We start from the raw sequence: 18,153 nt of genomic DNA on the forward strand, positions 1-18,153 counted from the left end.
AGCCTGGTTGACTAAGCAAGCACAGACAACTCTGGCCCATGGCCAGGCTTGTCTGGTGCTTGTTCCAAAAGCCCGTCATAGGTAAATGTACATTGCAAACATTGTCTCATCCACTACCAACACACCTCACTCACCCTAATTCATCCTCAATCATTATGCATCCGTATCTAATCAAGTTTTTTTTTTTTTTTGCATGGCGTCCTTCACACACAGGGTGGAGTACTGTAGGAATGGAAGGGGAGCACAGTGAGACACATGAGGGGAGGGCGGAGTATAGGAGAGAAGGGAGGCGAGAGCTGCGACATGACGATACTACCACGTAATGTTCTGCATTACAAGTCTGCTACAATGACAGTCATGAATGTAAAATGCTCGTGTAAACAAATAACGAAGAACGTAGTAAACAATGATCAAGTCCCAGATGAAGGCACTGACACTCACGACAATAAAGCTAGCAGAATATAATACTGCCAACCAAACTGGTAAACAAACATCATTGACATGCATTACAATCTGGTATACAACATAACGGTATGGAACATAAATCTACACCTACCAGTATGTCTCCATGCACTCTGCTTACTACCTTTTCTTTCGGTTTTGTTTTTATTATCCATTTCCCCGCCTCCCATCTTTAGGAGAAAATATCGTTGTTGGATAATTGCTACACAGGTACAGCAAATGATGCTGGTTAAAGGATACACAGCTGCGGCCGCACATGTCGTTCACCGCTAACTGCTGTACAGCTATGTCAAGATAACTACTTTACTGATAACCTTAGTGGTAAACAGTATGTTCATTCACCAAAAAAAAAAAAAAGATACGCATTTAAATATGAAACTTCAGACGATGTTTCGATTCTTGTAACATTATCAGGTCACAGTGAGAAAAAAAACAGAAGATAATAAGGGAAGAGGAAGAAACAATAAGTATAAGGTATGTTTTAATCGAGTGAACTGTCACACATCGGTGGTATTACAATTAAGCCAACAAACTTGTGACTAGGTTCGAGAGCTCTTTTACCTCCTCAGGCAAGGCTTCTTTATTGATTGTCAAATCAACCAGGCTGTTTGTATTGGCGGCCCGCAGGCACACAGCCGTAAGAACCGGCTGAACCAGCGTCTGTCCAGCTTCTTGAAACCTTCTATCTTCATTACTGCAATATTTTTGATCTTTGCTGGTAGAATGTTCTGATAACATCCAACAGTCCCCAGGGGTTTCACAGAGTATATTCTACATTTTCTCCCATATCTTTCACTTCAGTAAGTTGTTACAACAGTGTACAGGTTACGTACCATGTACGTATATATTATCAGGTATCTCCTCTCCGTCCCGAAAATAACAGTGCTTTGAAGAGTTCCCAGTAGATGCTTTATCGATTCTATACTAGGAGTAAAAGTGCCAGCTCTACTATCTTTCCTGCTTTGAAAGTTATCATAATTCATCTTGTTTCTTCTGGTCTTCACTATCTACCTTATTGTTCTCCAAATGACATTATTTGGCAGTTTTTCCTAAATCCTTCACGTGATTCATACGTTCTATAAGACTCTTCAGATTTTATATTGTGTTTTGATTTCATTCATTCCAAGTCTAAGCAGCTGAAATTTGTTACCAATGAACATTTTCATTTGTCAAACGATTTATTTTTCTTTGTAATTTCTCCGTCAAACTTGTAGTAAAAACTATGGAAAACGAGGCTTTCAAGCTTAATATATTTTGTTTATTAGGTTTAAAGCCCATCGATCGCACGTGGGTCATTATTTCTACGTTTCATTGGTACACAAATATACTTAAAACATAGATTAAATTTTATACATACGGTACATAAACACCTGTCAGTGTATAAACACCGTGACTGCTATAAACTAATGTCACCATTTGTACACACGATGTAGTAGGTAAATTCAATGCACAGTTTCAAGAATAGTTACGTTAAGGCAGTGTAGGAGGCAGGATCAATATCAGTCTGGACCACTGCACACACACACGCGGATGACAACACGCGATTAGTCATTGTTTTCTTTATTTCTTTATTTTAGGAGGCCTGAGCCGAGATCGGGCCTCGGGGGCAGAGTTCCCTTCCCCGAAAACGGTTTACAAGTATTGTACAGGTAGAAACTAAAAAAAAAAAAAAACCTGGAACACGTATGACAACAAGTGGCTGAACAATCCCTGGAAACGTTCACATGTGTACATATATCACTGGTGGTGTAACTATAGGTTACAAAGTGATAAGAAGGCTTGGATGAGGCAGTGCAGTGTGAAATAGAAGGTAATCTAGCGGTGTGACCACCACCTGTGGTCACCCGCGCACCACTCCCACACTATATACCCAACCAGTTGTGGAAACCTACTAACAGTAATCTGCTTTCTGACAACCTCACTGAAGCATCTGCTGCTGCTCTCACCAGTAATTCTTTACAAGTCATGACCACCTCCAGTTATGCTTATGTTGCTCGTTTTTACTTAAAGTTCGATTCTTGTACAACAATCACTCAAACAAATTACGGTGGAAATCACCCTTAATTGGACGTCACACAATTTACGAATAACCGTAAATTTAATTGTTATGATTCATCAATGGTTAACTGGGTGTGAGCACTAAGTGATCAGCAGTCAGTCATGCGGTATCAAGGAGTGTTAGCTCTTGTCTTGAGACACTGCCCCGACCATCTTCTATACAATGAAGCATATCACCTGGTTGATCGGGCCGAGGATGCACTGACACCCGGAAGAATCTTTCATATATATATATCACTTCTATCATATCCAATTTACCCCAAAACTGTGCTAATGACTGTGAGTAGTGGAAGCACCTGAAGCATAAAGCCAGTCAGTCATGGTGGTAACGCTAACCCTAAGAAGGTTAGTGTCACCCACTTAGTCTGGTGGACTAACAATTATCTGGCTTGTCCAGCTGTCTTCCCCACCCCCTTTACGTTAACCCAGTTCGGTCCACTGACCCACGTTTACCAGGACTTTGCTCCAGGAGACTTGGCCCCTCTGCGCTCAATATGCGCATACCTATGACAGTCACCAAACATCATATACGTTACAAGCAACAAGTCCAGCATCAATAGCCGTTTCCGTGACTTACCATAGAACCATTGCTCACCCTACCTTCATGTGATCATAAGAATCATAAAGCCATTACCTACACCACCTTCACTTGGTCTTGCACACTACCTTTGGGTCGGCACCACTTCGATATCTAATCATTCCCGTCTTCTCTTAAATTAAAAATTTTACTCCAGTGAATCTAGACTGCTAAGATCCACTCGAGTCTCAAAACTACAACCCAGAAACAAATTTACATGTTTAGGGGAGTTTTTGTATAGCCAAAATAAACTAAGGGAGGGACGATACCAAAATAACTTATGATAATTATGTTCACTATATAAGGGGATTATTAGTCAGCAGGTATTAAATAACCCACTGATAAATATTCAATAGCTTAATTTCTCTGAGATGTCAATGTCATTACAAATTACTGGCACACCAGAGAAGTCTACACAAAAGGAAAAGAAGTTTCTGAATCTATCTACATATTTATTAATTTGATGAAGACAATCAGAAATCAATTACGAAAAATAAAAGTCTGAATACTTTCCAGGTACGTATGTTAAACATGAAACTAAAACATCCAACACACTCATAATACTGTTTATTTAAATGGATAATTCACAGTAAGCTCTAAACTCATGTGGGTCTTTCAATAACTGGAAATTGAAAATTAATAATTGAGAACTTTAATAATCACTATTAATAAAGTAAATTAACTGACACATTTCCATTATGCAGTTTATAGTTTTCTAAACTCTGATGAAATGCATCCAAAAAATACAGAAATAAATTATTTTAATACCTGAAAAACAAACTACATACATTACTATAATTGCTGAAATAAAAATTCTGACAATGAAGTTGAATAACATCAACATATTAACGTTTTCCGAAGTTTGTGTTTCTATGAGGAGAGTAGATGTTCCTTTCACTGGTGAATAATCTTTCACTCTACTGAAGATTGTGGGGGGGGGGGGGGTATGAAGTCAAATATTTACTAGCTAGGTTTGCTCTAAGTGCAAGAACTATCCTATTTTTTTTCCACCACTCTAGTGGATTTTCTTCTTTAAACAATAACGCCATTGCTATTCATTTATCCATCTATCTATCTATCTCTGCCTGTCTGTTTTAATACGTTTACCAACACATTGGTTTTTGAATGAAATTTTTTTATTGGAAAAAGGCTCCCGAGGCAGATGTCTGTGACCCCGAGGCAGATGTCTGTGACGTGCTGTTGTTGGAAATGTTGGCGACAATTTCTTGACAACATTTATCAAAATAAAATTCTTAATAGGGATTGAAGAACTTGACATCTTGACTTGCATCATCAAACTAGGATATGGAAGAATGAATAAAGAGACCAAAGAAAAATAGAGTGCAGGACAAATTATACAGTACAGCTAAAGTTGCACGCGAGACTTGGCAGTGATGATATCCCGCGCTTAGGAGACCAGGATCACACCAATGTTACTCTTACTACTGAAAGGAAAATGATAGGATGGATAAACTTTTAAAGATAAGGGATGCTGAGCCAATGATGATGCTCTAAGTCACTTGTTCTCTCCAGACTGGAATACTGATGTATCAAGGCAGGCGAGTTTGCTGAGCTGGAAAACTTGTAGCAGATAACTTTCACTGCTCGTATACATTCTAACATCTAAACTACTAGGAACGTTTAACCCCTTCAACTATATTTCCTGGAACGCAGGCAAAAAGAATACATCATTCTTTACACCTCAAAAAATCCTTGAGGGACTGGTCCCAAACCTGCACTCTGAAATCACATCGTATGAACACAAGAAACTTGCCAGACTATGCAGAATACCTCCAATAAAGAGCAAGAACACAATATATACATAAGAGAGAACTAGAAGAGCGTCAGAAGTCAGTCTCCGACTTTTCAACGCCCTCCCTTCGTGCAAAAGGGAAATTACCAAAAAATCTCTGCCTCAAAACTCAATAAATGTATGCCAGATTTCCGACATTACCCTAACTCCGATAGATTTCGAAAAAGCCATTGACAACATGCCTATGCACTCAGCCCCGGGCCCAGACTCGTGGAACTCTGTTTTCATTAAGAACTGCAAGAAACCCCTCTCGCGTGCCCTAAGTACACTATGGAGGAGGAGCTTGGACATGGGTGAAATTCCAGTCACTTAAAACAACGGATATAGCCCCACTCCATAAAGGTGGCAGCAAAGCATTAGCTAAGAACTATAGACCAATAGCTCTGACGTCCCACATCATAAAAATCTTTGAAAGAGTGCTAAGAAGCAGGATTGCAAATCACCTGGATTCCCAAAATCTGCACAATCCAGGGCAACATGGATTCAGGGCAGGTCGCTCCTGCCTCTCACAACTACTGGATCACTATGAAATGGCCTTGGATGCACTGGAAGAAAATCAGAATGCAGATGTAATATACACAGACTTTGCAAAAGCATTTGACAAATGCGATCATGGCGTAATAGCCCATAAAATACGTGCTAAAGGAATAACTGGGAAAGTGGGGAGATGGATCTTCAACTTCCTAACAAATCGAACACAAAGAGTAGTGGTCAACAGAGTTAAATCGGAGGCTGCCATAGTGAAGAGCTCTGTTCCACAAGGCACAGTACTCGCCCCCATCTTATTCCTTATCCTCATGTCAGACAAACAGAGATATACACCACAGCACCGTATCATCCTTTGCGGATGATACTAGGATCTGCATGAGGCTGTCATCTGCTGAGGACGCGGTTAACCTCCAAGAAGATATAAACAAAGTTTTCCAGTGGGCAACGGTAAACAATATGATGTTCAATGAGGACAAATTCCAACTACTCCGTTATGGAAAACTGGAGGAGATAATAACTAGAACAGAGTATACTACTGACTCCGGCCATACAATAGAGCGGAAAACTAATGTAAGGGACCTGGGAGTAGTAATGTCTGAGGATCTCACTTTCAAGGATCACAACAGTGCCACGATCGCACGTGCAAAGAAAATGATAGGATGGATAATGAGAACTTTCAAAACGAGAGATGCCAAGCCCATGATGATCCTTTTCAAATCACTTGTTCTCTCTAGGCTGGAATACTGCTGTACATTAACATCTCCATTCAAAGCAGGTGAAATCGCAGATCTAGAGAGTGTACAGAGATCCTTTACTGCACGTATAAGTTCTGTCAAGCACCTTAACTACTGGGAACGCTTGGAAGCACTTGACTTATACTCGTTGGAACGCAGGAGGGAGAGATATATCATAATCTACACTTGGAAAATCTTGGAAGGAATGGTCCCAAATCTGCACACAGAAATCACTCCCTACGAAAGTAAAAGACTGGGCAGGCGATGCAAAATGCCGCCAATAAAAAGTAGGGGCGCCATTGGTACACTAAGAGAAAACACCATAAGTGTCCGGGGCCCAAAACTGTTCAACAGCCTCCCATCAAGCATTAGGGGAATTGCCAATAAACCCCTGGCTGCCTTCAAGAGAGAGCTGGACAGATACCTAAAGTCAGTGCCGGATCAGCCGGGCTGTGGCTCGTACGTTGGACTGCGTGCGGCCAGCAGTAACAGCCTAGTTGATCAGGCCCTGATCCATCGGGAGGCCTGGTCATGGACCGGGCCGCGGGGGCGTTGATCCCCGGAATAACCTCCAGGTAACCTCTCCACGAGAGAACTTGACAAGCTTCTCCAATCAGTACCTGGCCAGCCGGGCTGTGGTTCCTACGTGGGACTGCGTGCAGCCAGCAGATAGAGCCTGGTTGATGAGACACTGATCCTACCCTTACTTTTGACGAGTTTCAAGTTTTTTTTCTACTCTGAGGCCGGCCCTGGATCAGGCTTGTTTGGTGCTTGCCTGATCAACCAGTCTGGTGATGCTGGCGGCCCACTGGCCCACATCCATCACAGCCAGGTTGATCTGACATTTGGTCTGGGACCGGGCTGCGGGGGCACTGACCCCTGAAACATCTAGCTGTTGCACATGTGTCTTATTCATTAGGTTGGTGCATGATGCTGCTAGCAAACCAGCTGCACTCTCAGTTCTTTGGCTGAATTCTGAGCTTTTTTTTTTATTTCACTCTCAATGCTGTCAAGGTTTGTTGTATATGACATCCGTTGCATGAACAGTGAACAAGTTATTCTTACACCGGTCTATAAAAATATGGTAAATATGTTATAGTCAGTGGTGTTAGTCTGGAACCTAGTTAACACTGACATAGTTAACACTGACAGAGATGATAATGTGCTACGCAAGAGCCTGAGAATCTTGGATCACTCAAACATTTGATGAAATATTTCAAACTTTGCATATAATGAAGCATTTCTCAGACTAGACAATTCCTTTCATTAATACGTATAACTGTTTTATGAAATATTTCCAAAGAAAAAGACAACATGGCAGTAAGATTCCACTTATTTCCATCACATGATGGCAGGTGTGTTATCTCAACAACATTTTGCAATGGTCTTTTAGTTCATAGATGCCACTTGACATTAAAGAAGTGTTATTCCAGCGGGTAGGTATATTATGAATCAACTTGTTCTTTGGCAGTTATATTTGTTCTTGAATTATAATCATAACTAAGCATAAGCACTAAAATTTGTTCTTAAAGAACCTCTAGTTTACTATGGACTCGTCACTAGAGTGACTGAAGTAGCTCACTATTTACATAGACACACAAGTGTTGTCTTTTATTATTCTCTGCGCCAGAATGCAATCATGGATAACCATTATTTTCGTGTTTGAGTGAATGAGTAACTTACAATCGTAAGGTCGTGTTAATTTTACTATTTTTAAGCACGCGTAAAATTAATTTTAAAAGTATCGACTGGCATGTGTCACTTTTTCACTGGCACCGATACTTTGGCACATGCCTAAACTAATGTATACCAGTTAGTAAAAATCAAACAATAGCAACACCAGCAGCTACACTAACGGAAAAAATGAGGAGCAGAAGGTAACAGTAGCAAAAACATGAGCGGCAAAACAGTTGCAGTAACATAAGTAGCAAGAAATGATGATAGCAACATGAGCAGAAGGAAACAGTAACAACAAGAGTATTAGTTTTCAAGATGAAACTATCACTACTTCAAAGTGCCAGTTCAAAAAGGCTATGCTGGATATATGGACCATTGAGATGCTAACAACAGTCTGGTTGAACAGGCAATCAACGGAAAAGTCTGGCCTCAGGCCTGGAAGAATAATTCTCGAAGCCTTTCAGAGGTATGTCACAGGCAGGAAGCAACAGCAGAAACAGGAACAGCAGCAGTAACACAGGCAGCATCAACAGCTTTTTTCTCCCTCCCTGGTTAGCCTTCCGAGTTCTTTGACTACATAAACACACTTTTCCAATCTTAACTGTTCCGTGTCAGCCTCACAGGGCTCCACACCAATAATATTATCACCAACTGAGAGAAAAAGATGAGACAGTAACATAGAAAGGGAAAAAAAAAAACATTGGGAAAAATTAGAAAAATTGTAGAGACTAAAAAAGGGGGAAGACTATGTACCTTACATTTTAGTTTGGATTAGAAATGATGTAATAAACACCAACAAGTAGAACGCTGGCAATAAAAAGTTAAGAACGTACCAGCACAAACTCCATACATGAAGCCAAGTAAAGAATTAGACGTTTGTAACATCTGGGCATCTTTATCGACGTTTCAGTCTTTCCACAAGCTGAGCCATCAGAGTAGAACTACTGCAGATACCATTACAGTATATCAAAATCAGTTTCCAGTTTATTAGTTTTTGCGTAGAGCTCCATCTCCCGGTACCCGCCGTTTAACCTCTACTCGTTCTGCACATTCCTGCCCTCACACGCTTTGGTTTATTTACATTTCATGTAAATGATATACAGTACCGACAATATGAAGAATTAGACACGTGTGTAATTTCTGGGCAGCATTTTTTGTAGACTTTTCGTCATCCAGTGACTATCATATAAATCCAAGACTATTATTGGAAGACTAGAACTATATACAAAAGACGAGGTAATCACTCCCTCAGCCTTCACCAATTCCAAGGCTGAAGGACGGATTACCTCGTCTTTTGTATACAGTTCCACATACATTCTTCCAATTATGTCCTGGAATTTATATGATAGTCACTGGATGACGTAAAGTCTACAAAAAATGCTGCCCAGAAGTTACACACGTGTCTAATTTTTCATATTGTCGGTACTGTATATCATTTACATGAAATGTAAATAAACCAAAGCGTGTGAGGGCAGGAATGTGCAGAACGAGTAGAGGTTAAACGGCGGGTACCGGGAGATGGAGCTCTACGCAAAAACTAATAAACTGGAAACTGATTTTGATATACTGTAATGGTATCTGCAGTAGTTCTACTGATGGCTCAGCCTGTGGAAAGACTTCCTTCGTGATCGCCTGATTAGCCAGGCTATAGCTACCTGTAGCCACCAGGCCTACAGCCATCACAACATGGCTGGTCCAGCACCTCCTGTGGAAACTGGTCCAGGCCAATACACGTCTTTCCTCATGAAATGAGTTTTGTATCACTATGTATTAGTTTTATACAGCAGCTTCCCAGTATGCATCACCAACCCACGGCCACAAAGTGTTTTAAATTATTCTTTTAGACCTCTCAAGACGAAATTTTCTTCTCATAGTTTACTCGCTTACAGATTATACTGATAAACTGGTTAATTTTCACTTTATATCTAGTTTGAAGATCGGGCGGTAAATACAACTGCATTTCACTGTTTTGAAGAGTGTTCTCTCCCCATTTATAAATTTAAACTTTAATGTGGCCCCCTTAAACAAAAACTGATTAACCGGAAGACTGACAAACTCGGACCACCAAAGAGAGAAGAACGGGGGCAGGTAACTAATATGAAACCTCAAGTATGAGCGTTAATTGCAGGGCGTGCTTAACTGTGGGTGCGGGCGTGGCAATGAGCGCATCAGAGCCAGGATTACCAGCCAAGTAACGGGGCGTGGCGAGTAGTGAGCACTGGGATGAGGGCTCAACCAACACAGGAAGAAACTCTAAAGATTTACAGTGCCTTGGCGCAAGATGACATTCAGCGCTCCTCCACAGAAAGATATTCATACACAAAGTTACACATCTATAACTCAAAAATATACACCAATCACGCATAAAAATATTACACTAAAGTTAAAATAACCTCTAGTTAAAATAACCTCTAATGATTAACATCAACAGACACTAACATTTCCCCGAGGTCCATACAAGTGCCCTGGTGAGTATATAAAAACGTGAATAGGCCAAAGCTGTAGACAAACAGTTAGAATAAGTTGCAGTTAGCTGACCACCACAAGTCACATAAGGTCAGAACTTGCAAGCCGATGAGTATATGTTTTGTTCTCAATATACAGAGAATCATCTTTTCAGTACTTTCCTCCATACGTGACGAGAATTACCAATAGACGTCTAACGGTTTCAAAAGGAAGTCTGATAAGATCCTTAAATTAGCTACTTATTAACCGGAATGTGGTGCCAACAATGGACTGCGTGAGGCCAACACAAACAAACTAAGTGATCTGGCCATCAACCAGGAGGCCTAGTGTGGAACCGACCACGGGGAGAAAACCCCTGAAATTAACTAAGCCAACGCAAGTGAACCGAACATGACAGCTGTCTTTTGTCTTCTACTACTCATAACCATGGAAATAATGGAATAAAATACCAACACCATGGATAAAATGCAATGCAATTTGATCCTTTTATCGAGTCAGAAACATCTGTTTTTGACAAGACCCAATGTGTGGGCCAAACGTCGTCAATAAAGATTTGGATTATACTGCATTTCTCTCACTGTTTGCTTGCAACCAAACCAATTGTCACCTACACACCCAACACTGAATAAATATGCTAATCTTGTTTCTCTACTATATCTAATTAATAAGAGAATAACTGTGCAATTAGTGCATGACTAAGTTGGGCAGCATCACTTGCCACTATGGTGTGAAAAATGTATTACGCAGACGGCGCAGAGCAGGTAGGTGCTCACCTTCCACCACTGGCTCTTGTAACACCACTCAGTGTAGGTGTTGTCATTGGAGAGATGTATCCAGAGTAGCATCCGTTTGGTCTTCTCCAGCTGCCAGCGCTCACGGTCTTCTGGGACATTACTGCGCCGCATCTTGGCCAGTTGTTCCCATAACAGGTAGTCACTGTCTCTATAAGATTCCATGCGGGACACTGGCAGTTTACCACTAGACAAAACGCTCCCCACGTACTCTCCATTGTCCCCCTGCTTCTTTGCCCAGTCCATGTATTCAGAAGCTGACTTGTCTTCGGCGAAGATAACGCTCTCTATGTCTGACCAAGTGGCACTTAAGTCACCAAGATTTTTGCTCATGTCAAAGTGTACAGAACGTTTAGAGAAACCCAAATCAGTATCAGGGTCTATAGCATCTTTGATGGGACTGGGAGAGACAGGGGCACTGACCTGAGCAACAGGAGTAGACGAGACATCAAAGCCTCCTGGGTCAGAATACAGGTTTTTATTCTTGGAGATGTGCTCGTGCACATACTTGGCCAAGTCAGCCAAGTCGAAGCTATAGTCTTCCCCTTGGGCCAGTTGGTGGTCCATAAGATGGTCCAAGGCCATGATGGTGCTGTTGAGATTGTCTCTAGGTAGCGTAGATGCCGGTGTGTAATCTGGTGTAGGTAAACACACTTGATCCACGCCTCCGTCTGCTCTTGTTACAGTGATAACCTCTCTATCTTTTCCTTTCTCCTTCTCGTTCTTCTCTTGTTTCTCTTCCTTAGTATCCTTGACATCAGCTTTTGCTTGCGAAGGCTCTCCACATTCACTTTTTACACCTGTAACCTCCTCTTTTTCACTCACCTCACTCTCAATGCTCTGACGCCGCATCTCGTACAACGAGCCGAAGATCTTGTTCATGTGAGGTGCAAGCTGCTCCCTCTTCAGTGCCACAGAGTTAATAGAGTCACTCGAGATGGTGGCTGTCAGAGGTCCCTTGCTTGCTGCTTCCGGTTTTATCGCTGGCAGCTTCTCGTTGTGCTGAGAACCTTCACTCTCGTCATCTTGGTTAAACCTGCACTTCAACTTTAGCTTCAATTCTCGAATCATCATGTCATTGTTGTTTCCCATGATAGACACCCCGAGCTTCTGCACTCTCTTTATCTTTGCTGTCGACGTGCCTTCCCTTACTTCCGTGTTCTCACTGCCCCCCAACAGTGTGGGAGGGTCTGCTGAGGATCTCTCATCCACCAAAATTTTAACTTGAGGCTCACTTTCTTGTTGCTCTCGGGAAGTCCGCAAAATTTCCTCGCTAATTTCTTTGCGTGTGCCGTAGATTTCACTGTCATTCTCATATGAGTGGACTTCTCGTGACTCTGTGGATGAAACGGTGTTTTGGAAATAGAGACGATCTTCCTCATGCATCGGAGAAGGCAAAAGGCTGCTATGGAAGGTCATATTTTGTTGGGAATCAAGTTGCTGAAGTGACACATTACGGTCCAATGTTCCTTTAAACATTTCCTCAGTGAGCTCCACTACTCTGCCCTTACGGATAATGACCGGAGGATTAGAGGCACTATCGTCACTACTTCTACTAACAAAGGCACCATTCATGGAATGGAAAAGGAGAGAGTTGCGGGCACCATAGATAGGTTCCCCATGACGAGAACCGTAGAGCTGCAGCTCACCATCGTCCAGTGTGCCTTCAGTGACCGGAGACTTTATGGATGGTGTGGAGGAAATACAGGAACGTGAGGCCAGGGACTCTATACTCTGGTACACATGGTGTTTCAGCAACACCACCGTCGGATTATCTTGCCCGCGCTGAACAAGACATCCGCTGGAATCACACACTTCGTACACGTCCTCTTCTGTGTCCTGGTATTCGTGGGTTGTGGTGCTAGTGCTTCCACCTCCGTCACGACGCTCAAGGTCACTCGGGAGTCGCAACTGGCGTTGTTGGTAGGCACGAAAAAGCTGGCGACCATCGATCTCTTCATCAGTGTACTCGGTGGGGCTGGTTACTCTTAAGGGTGCCAGCTGGCGAGTCATAGGGGAGGATGGAGAAACACCGTCCCTTCTATCCTCCACATTTTGGAGGGCTTCTCCAGTACCTGTCTGAAGACTGCAGTCTGAAGACTTCACTCCCTCAGGAGGTAACGCAGCTGGAGAGCACTCCATGCTGTCAGTCTGGTGCAAGGACTTTCTGCGCATATTGCCCACCACCCTTGGACCGGGAGTCGCCAAAGCCATGTCAGCCTGAGCCTTCAAAGTAGCAGCATACCTCTGCATGGCAACTTTCTCCTCATCAACAGCCTCCATGTAATCCCACGATGTATCAGAATCCAGGTAAGGATGTGTGCTCATAGATTTGTTTTCCACTAGTTCGCTATTGTCAGATTCGTTGCCCTGATTTACGACAAACTTGTGCCGGAATAAATTCTTTTTCTTCTTCTTGTCCTCTAGGTCGCTGGCATCTTCTTTCTCCGCGAGGTTGCCCTTGAAAATAACGCTCTCTAAGCTGGCCACGCTGTCCGTCTCGGAGTCCGCTGTGTCGTGGCTGGTAGTGGTGCCGCCGTGGTACAGTGCTTCGTTGTGATCTGGATGATAGTCGTACGTTGAGTCCTCTTCGCTTGGCAACCTCTTGCCGGACAGCCGTTGAAAATCCACCTTGAAAGACTGGTAACCATGCAGGTCCTTCCGCGAGTCCAGTCCTCGCTGAAGCTTCATCACAGGTACTTTATGAGACACTTCTGGCATCGAGGTGTTGTTTCCACAAATATCTAATGTGGAGTCGTCCCGAACGATGGGCAGGACTGAAGATTTTAAGTTTTCTTTAGAGCCAAATCTTATAAACCCCAGTCCCATGAGACCATTGTATATCTTTTGTTTGAGAGGCAGCTTGGTCGGTTCTTTATTTGGTTGAATATTGCCACGGTGATCTAGGTTGCCGGCACTCCATGGCCATGGGTGTTGTTTCAAGTTCAGAGGGTTCTCTTTAGAGATGTTCTGAATATCATTTACTGGGTGTTCCTGCGGGTCTTCGTCTGTGTCGTAGATGGGTAGTTCTTGTTCGCTCTCGACTAGTGTTGAAGGAGTGGGTGTGGGAACTGGAGTTTCTTCTGCATCCTCGTCACTTCTTTCCTCAAAATCTTTGTTCTTTCCCTCTTCTTCTCTAAGTGTGTCATCAAGCAGTTTCATAGCACTCAAGGCAGAATCACCAGTCCCGGTGTCGTGCTTCTGCTCGAGAACCTTATCCAGGAGACTGTCAGTGCTGCTCACCACATTGGAGACGGCTGTCTCATCCAACGCCTCCTTAATGGCTGGAACCTTGGGCTCGAAGATGAGAGAGTCGATGCTGCCAAATGTATCATAATCAGTATTCTCTCTGCTCCCTAATTTTGAACTCTTGGAACTTTCTTCCATAGGGACATAAATATGACCAAGATTTATGTTGCTCAAGGTTTCCCAATCCTGTGCCATGGCCTCCTTCAGTCGTTCTCTGATCTCGTGATTTCTCTCTTCTTCGTCCAAAATGTTGTCAAGATGAAGGTGCTGTATATGTTCAGTGATAGCCTGTACAACCTTGTTTCTGGTTGTGGTATTAATCTGCTTCTGTCCATCAATTATCTCACGCACGCGTCGTTGCAATTCCAGGTCACCACTGCCGCTAGTTTCTTGTTGCATTTTATTACTAGACGCGGAGGAGCTGGGTGCTCCCCTCAGTGATGCGCGAGCCACATGAGCCATGGGCTCGTACACATCTTCACTGCCACTGATGCTCCATGTGTCAACAGGGAGATACTTGCCTCGGCCTGCAGAGGAACAGTGCTCTTCTACATGAGCCAACTTGCGGAGACGTTTTTCCTGCTCTTCTAAAGTGCGGCTGACGAGGTAGTCCTGTCGGAGATCCACGCTCGCTCTGTTCATAGGTTCGTAGATTTTCTCGAACTCTCCATTTGACCAGGAATCTTGGGAGAGAAGAGATCGATCTCCAGGTGAGGAGGGCCTATGGGGACTGATGTGCTCTTCATGTGTCTTGCCTCCAGCTTGCTTGGCACTACAGTGGCACTCAGCCTCAGAGGCAGAGCTGACCTCGGTGCCGCACTGCTCACAAGACACACAAGAACACAGGTCCCAGTTGGAGTCAGTGGTGTGAGTGGGCGAGTAGTCGCGTTCATCCTCGCTCTCCTGCATCTCTTGAAGGCGAGTTAGGATCTCAGAGCGAGACACGTAGTTCTCTCTGCTGTCATTCATCTCCCTAGCAACCTCGGAGCGGGAAGCATACGTTGGGTCTACTTTAGACAATATGTCTGAACGCGATATATATACAGTATCATCGGGTTGACTGGGAAGCGACTTCCAGGACTGGCTGTCTTCATCTACCAACAGATCATTGTGCCTCGCCAAGGAGTTTTGCAGGTTCTGAATGTTTCTGTACAATTCAGAGCGTGTCACGTAATCAGTCTCTCCGAATTCGCTATCCGTGTCGCTGAGAAGCGTTTGACAGGCTGGGCGGGGAGGGGAGTGTACTTCGGCTACCACCACCTGGTGTTGGCGTGTGGTGGAGGCCGAATGACGCTCGCCGCTTCCTAGTGTTTCTTTTGGGCTCTTGAAGTTTCTGTAATGCTGTTTGAAGTGTACCGGATGTGCTCGCAAGTGATCAATCTCTTGAAGAATTTCCTTCCTGCTCTTGTTTTTCAGGCGTGACCTCATTCTTTCACTGTTGATGTTGTGCAAGAGTTCTTCTTTGGTCATTTTGTGCCAGGCCTCCTTGCGAACCCTGTAAGGTATGGGCTCGTAAATCTTGGCGAAGTTTTCCTCGAGGTCAGTCCAAGAGTCAGCATCAGAGTGATCACAGTGGCTCTGCTTAGCTTCCTTTGCTTCGTGATGCATCACTCGTCTGAGCATCAATTTGCGCGACTCGTAAACACTTTCCGCTTCAGATTCTGTGTGGTCTTCATCTCTAGGAACCTCGACTTCATCCTTCCCAGTTGTATTCTCGTGATTAGTGTTCTCCAGCTGCTGGATCTCCTCTCTCTCCTCTACAGTATCCTTTGTGTCAGTATCAGCATCCTCATGATGTATTGGCATTGGGTCAGGCATGTGACAGTTTGCTATGGCACTCTGGGACTGAAGAGTTTTAGGTGTAACCTTGTTAACATCATCCTTCGCTGATGCCTCCAGTTCTGCTATCTTCTTCCTCACGCTACCCCGGAAGGCGCGCATCTTAAAGGCTGAAGCAAATTTGCCCACTCCAGAGCTATCTTTGCCGTGGGAAGCCTGCTCTCCCGCTGGAGGGCTCGTTGGTCTTTTACACCCAGAGAGAGATGAACCTACACTCCCTCTAGAGGGACTCTTCCTCAAGAAGTCTCGCATCGTCAATAAATAAAATGTGAAGAGGTCAGCCTGACCAGATTATGTGACAGCCTTGTTTCATGGCTGTCACCACATATATAATGGATACGAGCATTAGTAGGCCAGGGGCTCACACACTAAATGAAACCAGGGTTATCTCTGCAACTCACTGTAGGTTATCATGAGTATTCAAAATATTTCTTCACTAGTTGGGTCACATGACTGTAGAGTTATCACAGTATTTATATACAAAGCGATGGCGCCGTATTTACAAGTGTTGATGTGGTGGCCAACACGGCCACATGAGACTAGCTGGAGCCAGGATCCCTGGAAGACACTAACGTTCACCTCGGTGGCCGCCGTCACACTGAACCGTCTACCTTGACTCCACCCGCTCCCAGACACCCCATCCTCCGACGTACCTGCAACCCACAACTCTCCACATAAACACTCATGGGAAAAACGTGAAACAATGTTCTTGCCATTTACTGGTCTAACACTACTTAATATAGTATCATGGTGACTTAGGGCAAACCAAAGATTCACAAATCCGTTAATAGTCCGACTCTCTCTCCCCCAACACCTCCAGTGACCTATTATTTTATTAACAAGTAAAAAGGGAGAACGAGAACCCATAATTTAGATTACAAAATAACTTGTCCAGAGAAGGCAATAAGAGATAAAGTGGTGGATAACTGGAACGGGTATAATGAGGTAGTATGCCCTGGCCTATACACATCCACTGGAATGTAATATGACGATGCACTGCGTGTAGCGAGCACCAACAGCCTGAGTGATCATGCTTTCTGACCAGAACGAGGAACTATGTACATCCATGGAACCATGTATAAGGTACAAGTATATACCTTGTAGTGGCAGCAGTATAGAGGGCGTGGGCCGGCGCGTAGGACCACCAGCAGCCACTTTACCCGCTACGCGATAAGCGCTAACATTATTACCACTAGAGAAATCACTTGACACACTTGCTTCCAACCCCCGAGAAATCTTTGTGGGGAGAAATTTGCTGACGCCGGCACCACAGGAGCACCTTAAGACGCTGTAAACCTCCAGTACCTCTGTTAGCAGCTATGCATCTCCGTGGTTAGGACACACAAACGCAGACACGCACACTCATGCCCACATGCACGCAAACAAGCATAAACTTATGCGCGAACACGAAACCATCCACGCACGCACAAACATACAATTATCCACGCACGAAGCATGCATAAGTTAACACACAAGCACGCTTCCTTATTCGAACTGGAGTAGGAAAAAAATTGTCAAGGAGTAATATGTATTAAAATATGAAAAACTGAATGTGGGGGAGGTTCGCTGTCAAAGTACAAAACACTTAAGTGAATACAATGTTGGCTTACAAGTTGATAAACAAACGTGGCTCCCGGAAGACAAAAATTTCGGCTTACTGTGTACTTCCATAGTGGCAGGTGTACAATATTATGCACTGCAGTGTCTTAAGAAATATTAGAAGGTATGGCAGCAATCAGTTACAAGCATGAGCTCTACAAGATACAGTGTAGTACTGAGCATTCACCACGATAATACGGAAGAATTAACGAATAAAGCCACAAGGCTACACCTCAAGAGCATCAAATACAAACAATTGATATACTAAGAAAAACTGAACCGCAAGCAATCACGCATGATGAAGGCAAAATACACAGATTTTTAAGGTTTGAGCAAATAAATAGATATAAATATAATGAATCTGGAAAGTCAGTATAAGAAAGGCAACAATACATGACA

General features: G+C 43.4%; 1 protein-coding gene across 22 annotated transcripts in view; it reads right to left on the reverse strand.

The window, feature by feature from the left end:
• Positions 1–16,678, reverse strand: part of Patronin (calmodulin-regulated spectrin-associated protein patronin) — a 213,072-nt gene extending 196,394 nt beyond the window's left edge. For 6 of the 22 annotated variants that reach the window (XM_053795411.2, XM_053795414.2, XM_053795409.2 and 3 more), the window contains exon 1: positions 11,050–16,675. In XM_053795411.2, coding sequence (XP_053651386.1) covers positions 11,050–16,407 — 5,358 coding nt within the window. In that variant the 5' untranslated portion in view covers positions 16,408–16,675. Of the gene's footprint in view, positions 1–11,049 lie in introns of all 22 variants that reach the window. The other 16 variants (XM_053795424.2, XM_053795427.2, XM_053795423.2 and 13 more) reach the window with 6 other exon arrangements.
• Positions 16,679–18,153: the final 1,475 nt, after the last annotated feature.

The sequence above is a fragment of the Cherax quadricarinatus genome, chromosome 78, assembly GCF_038502225.1.
Source record: "Cherax quadricarinatus isolate ZL_2023a chromosome 78, ASM3850222v1, whole genome shotgun sequence".
In the NCBI taxonomy this organism is placed as follows: Eukaryota; Metazoa; Arthropoda; class Malacostraca; order Decapoda; family Parastacidae; genus Cherax; species Cherax quadricarinatus.